The following is a 6,000-nucleotide window of genomic DNA, read 5'->3' on the forward strand; positions in this document are numbered from 1 at the left end:
GGGCTGATTTTATGGCATATAATTCCATTTTGAACTGCATTTATGGTATATCCCATTTTGGGGGCATTTACGGCATATTGTTTCATTTTTAACTGTTTTTATGGTACATAATCCCATTTTGAACTGCATTTATGGTATATCCCATTTTGGTGACTTTTACGACATATTGTCTCATTTTGGGCTGCATATATGATATATTTGTTCCATTTTGGGCTACGTTTATGGATTATAGTCCCATTTTTTGTTGTTTTTATGGCATATTGTCCCATTTTGGGCTGATTTTATGGCATATAATCCCATTTTGAACTGCATTTATGGCATATCCCATGTTGGTGGTTTTATGGCATATTATCCCATTTTGGGCTGCATATATGACATATTGTTTCATTTTGGGCTATGTTTATGGATTATAGTCCCATTTTTTATTGTTTTTATGGTATATTGTCCTATTTTGAGTAGTTTTCATGGTATATTGTCCCATATTGTACTATTTGCTTATATATTTGAATATATATATATATATATATATATATATATATATATATATAGTCATCCACAGACAGACTGTTTTGCTGTATCACAACTCTGCAGTGCGGCTAGACTACCACCTATCCTGAACCAGAAATTGGACCTACAATACTTTCAAATGTCTATTTATATAAACATTTGACTGCCGTTTTACAGTGTTCAATTTGTTCGTTTATTTACAAACAAAGAGCTTCAAATTACGTTAAGCAAACAGCGGGTGAAATCATTTGACACTGGCTCTATCCAAGGAGGGGGCTTATAATACACACATATATATATATATATATATATGAGCCAGTGTCATAAAGATTTCACCCACTGTTTGCTTAACGTAATGTGAAGCTCTTTTATATATATATATATATATATATATATATATATATATATATATATATATATATATATATATATATTCATTAATGAAGTATGTCATTTTTCATTATGGCTCCCAGTTAATGCCAAATCATCAGGAGGGAATACGGACCATTTCATGGCTTTTTCTTTTCTTAGTTATTTCATTTGTAAACTTGTATATAATCGTGATTATCGGTTGTTTTTACTTGGGGAGTATTTCATTGTGGCCTTCAGATAATGTTGGGTTATTAGGAGAGAATACATACTATTTCAGGGTTTTCCTTTTAACAGTTTTTGACGTATCATCTCCCGCCACCTCCTCCTCACTAATGTCAGGTCTTGTTATGTGAATTGCATTTAAATGAACTGTTCAATACAATCAAAACTGGACGTTTAACGTCTCCCATCGTGATCAATGGCTTACATATGGAAAATTGTTTTATAGAAATATGGATAAGAAAAGCAACATGTTAGTAGAAATAAGGACATGGACAGATCATTAAAACTGGACCAAGATATTTCGGTTGATGGGTTTGCCCATATTCATGTGGTAAAAAAATAATAAAAAAACAAAATAATTTTTTTTTTTTTTTTTACCAAATATGGTTAAACCTCTCTACCGAAATTTATTCATCCATCTTTAATGATATGCTTGCGTCCTTATTTATATTAACGTGTTGCCTTGCTTAAAACCTCCCTGCAAGATCTGCAAGACCCTAAAATTGTCATCTCCCTTGACATGGATATACAAATAACGAGGGATCGCTTGTGAATTTGATATTCCCATCAAACTTCCTCCTTTGGAGGAAGCTGGCTTAACCTGCCTAGGGATAGTGCTGCTTCAGTATGGTATATTTCCATGAAACAAATTTTCTCTTTAGTCTGAAATTTTATTACATATTTACTTCCTCAATATTATATGTGGCATATACATGCAATAGTAATCTGCATCAAATGCACATATGTGTGTGCATGTGTGTGCGTGTGTGTGTGTGTGTGTGTGTGTGTGTGTGTGTACGCGCACCTGTGTGCGTGTGTGTGATTTCGTTCCTTGTAGACTCCAAAATGGCAGGGCTAATTCTTTTTGAAATTCCACATGTGTCTGGGAGTATCTTTCGATAGATATTGTATCAGAATGCCTCTGATAAGTATCGAAAATCGATAAAATCTTATCAAAGAAGGCACAGTCTGATTTTGACCAAAGTTAACACTCTTATACAGCCTAACATCGCAACTGCATTTGAGAAATTTTATCACTGCACAAAAAGAAGTGCTCAGCATATAAAATGAACAGGCTTTTTCATAAAACAGGAGCATGTTTGAAATGAGTACAACACAATCACGTTGACACACTGGTTCTTGCCAGATCACCGAAGTTAAGCAATGTTGAGGCTGGCCAGTACCAGATGGGTGACCATTTGGGAAGGATAAGCGCTGTATGTACCTTCTGGGAAGGTTGGGTGTGGGGGCCAGCATCCTCACCCTGTAAAAAGAACTCCTCGCTACAAAAACATCTACAAAATTTATAGATGGCCTATGCCTCTCCAGAAGCTCAAGGGCTATGGAATGGAATGTTTGAAATGAATGTTTCTTTTTAAAGCACACTTGAACAAGGAGACTTAACTTTTGCATTTTAAACTTTAATTTAACTAATTATATCAAAATAATTTTATAAAACTCAACCATATATTCTTTACAGTGCAATGTAGACTACAATGTATTGTGGACTAAGTCACAATAGGGAGGCATGTGAAGCTCCCTTCTGGTGCACCATATTTTGTCCCTTACTAGAGCAGGCAATCAACCAATAGGCGATTTCACCAATTTTGATGAAAATAAAAGTATTGGATTGTGGAACATTCGTTGCTCCTCATTCAATGCCAGTTCTTCCTGCTAGTCAATTATTAGGATGGTGTGTGTGGGGGGGGGGGGTATATTTGCAAGAAATTTACAAAACTTACCCATTTCCTTAGATAATACCTACATATAATAATTAAAGAGACTTTATTAGTGAGAAAGTAAATTGATGCATTTTTTTAATTCAAACTTAATTTTGATTGATATTACTTGTATCACAATGAACAAAGTTACATTTTTAATCAATAATATTTATTGCATATTTTTCAGGTTGATGCTCTTGTAATTCGTCCAACTCTCACAGAGTCCTTCCTTGCAATTCCAATTAGTACACTGCCAATCAGTTACTTCCCAGTTTGGTCAGAATTGCCTATGTCTACAGTCGAACCAATCACATCTACAAGTAGACCGACCACCACATCTAATTGGACCACCCCAACTGAATCAACCACTACAAGCAACTGGACCACCCCAAGCAATTGGACCACCCCAACTGAATCAACCACCACAAGCAACTGGACCACCCCAACTGAATCAACCACCCCAAGTAACTGGACCACCCCAACTGAATCAACCACCCCAACTGAATCAACCACCCCAAGTAACTGGACCACCCCAACTGAATCAACCACCCCAACTGAATCAACCACCCCAAGTAACTGGACCACCCCAACTGAATCAACCACCCCAAGTAACTGGACCACCCCAACTGAATCAACCACCCCAAGTAACTGGACCACCCCAAGTAACTGGACCACCCCAACTGAATCAACCACCACAAGCAACTGGACCACCCCAAGCAACTGGACCACCCCAAGCAACTGGACCACTCCAACTGAATCAACCACCACAAGCAACTGGACTACCACAAGCAACTGGACCACCCCAAGCAACTGGACTACCACAAGCAACTGGACCACCCCAACTGAACCAACCACTACAAGCAACTGGACCACTACATCTGGAGAAACAACTACAAGCAACCAGACCATCCCAATTAACGCTGAAATGACGCCCCCAACTAAACCTCCTTGTAAAAGCGGACATGTAGCTTCCCGTGGTCGTGGTCGAGGAAAATCTACTTCAGGTTAACTGAGCATGAATCTTGAATAATCAGGTAGGTAAATGATGATAATGATGATGATGGTCGAAAAGTAGAAGAACAGGCAACAAACGATGAAAATGAAAAAAGAACATGGAAACATGAAGCAAAGAAGAAATAAAAGAAATAAAGTTCTAAAAACTTTTCTTTATGAAAAACAGTGGCCACCTCAAAAGAATTTAAGTCTAAATTGTGTACTTCACAAAGACTGTAATTTTGGTCTGGTAACACCTGGACCTGAAAACAATTTCTGTGTGTTAAAGAACTTAACCTGATTATTATATTCCTGAAAGCATGCACACGTACAAAAAATAAATAAATAAATGAGAAAGAGAGGCTATAATATTTATATTATACTTCTTTAATAAAAGAATAATAATAAATTCCTTTTGTTTGATTTTTTTTTTAAATTGCATATAACCTTGAGATTGAGTTAATAGATGTATGTAAAATTGAGTCATCTCACCCTACACGTTTGTACATATGGCATATTCACGTTCACCCACCAGTTTTTATTAGATCACCGAAGTTAAGCAACATTGAGTTGGAGGAGTTTGGTAGAGTTCTCAAAAGTCAAATCGTTGCACTTTGACCCCTTAACAGCCAAATTTCTGTCCGAAAACCAATCACAAAGATTTTCCAAAATCTGAGTACCCTGTATATCAAATTTCGAGTCTGTAGACTGAAAACTGACAAAGTTATTGCGTAGGGAAATGTACACAGACACACAGATACACAGACACGTTCACTTTTATAGATATACTAGCATGGGTGCCCGGAGTTGCCTGGGTGTTTGGATGTGTATGTTGAGCATAAAAAAAAGCTGTCAAGTTTTTTTTTAACTTTGACCCCAATTATGACCCCTTAAAATTTATTGTTTTGGGCTCAAATCAAGTTATTAAGTTAGATCCATATCCAAGGAACCTATATCTAAAAATTCAAATGCTTATACCCCAAATTGTCGAAGGAGTTTGGTAGAGTTCTCAAAGGCCAAATCGTTGAACTTTCACCCCTTAACAGCCAAATTTCTGGCCTAAAATCAATCACATAGATTTTCCCAAATCTCAGTACCCTGTATATCAAACTTCGAGTCTGTAGACTGAAAATTGACAGAATTATTGCGTAGGGAAATGTACACACACAGACACGTTCACTGCTATCTATGCAACAAAAATATATATGTACTAGCATGGGTGGCCGGCGTTGCCGGGTATTTGAAGATTTATGTTGAGCAAAAAAAAAAAAAAAAAAAGTGGTCAATTTTTTTAACTTTGACCCCTATTATGACCCCTTAAAATTTATTGTTTAGGGCTCAAATCCAGTTATTAAGTTAGATCCATGTCCAAGAAACCTATATCTAAAATTTCAAGTGTTTAGACCCAAAATTGTCAGAGGAGTTTGGTAGAGTTCTCAAACGTAAAATCGTTGAACTTTGACCCCTTAACAGACAAATTTCTGGCCGAAAACAGATCACATCAAATTTCAAGTCTGTAGAATTAAAATTGTCAGAGTTATTGCTTAGGGAAATGTACACAGACACACACACACACACACACACACACACACACACACACACACACACACACACACACACACACACACACACACACACACACACACACACAGACAGACACGTTCACGTTTTTAGATATATATAGAGATAGATACATACATACATAGATACATAGATAGATAAGATATATATGAATGGAAGAGAAATTGCAATTACCTTTTATTTTAATTGCAACTTCTATTCCAATTTTTTTGGTCATGCCCGAATGCATTTTATTTTCTTTGAATGGATTGATAGTTGTTATTTTTCTGATTGATTGATATAATAATTAAATGAATGATTTTGTGCTACAAAACAGTTGCTGCCAATTGTGAATGTCAACGTAATTAAAGAAAATGTAAGATGGTCAACATAATGAAATTTTGAATATAGACTTTTGTCATTTATTTGTTATATATATATATATAGTCATCTGCATACAATACTGTTTCACTGTATCACAGTTCATCAGTGCGACTAGACAAGCAACTACCTCAAGCCAGGATCAAAACTCGACTGCCCGAATGACAGTCAGTGTGTAGCAAAGCGTACTGAAGGAAGAAAGTAGAGTCGGGTCTCCACTGCCTTACGAGGTAGTTACAGCCCG

The 6,000-nt window shown here is 36.3% G+C and overlaps 1 protein-coding gene across 1 annotated transcript in view; it reads left to right on the forward strand.

Moving 5' to 3' along the window:
- The window catches only part of LOC145280048 (uncharacterized), a 158,086-nt gene extending 153,862 nt beyond the window's left edge, over positions 1 to 4,224 (forward strand). Inside the window, exon 24 of the mRNA XM_080131729.1 lies at positions 3,010 to 4,224. Within this exon, the coding sequence (XP_079987855.1) occupies positions 3,010 to 3,831 (822 nt within the window). The 3' untranslated portion in view covers positions 3,832 to 4,224. The remainder of the gene's footprint in view (positions 1 to 3,009) is intronic.
- The last annotated feature ends 1,776 nt before the right edge of the window (positions 4,225 to 6,000 follow it).

Source organism: Euprymna scolopes, chromosome 7 (assembly GCF_053919585.1).
Source record: "Euprymna scolopes isolate OS-2025 chromosome 7, ASM5391958v1, whole genome shotgun sequence".
Lineage (NCBI taxonomy): Eukaryota > Metazoa > Mollusca > Cephalopoda > Sepiida > Sepiolidae > Euprymna > Euprymna scolopes.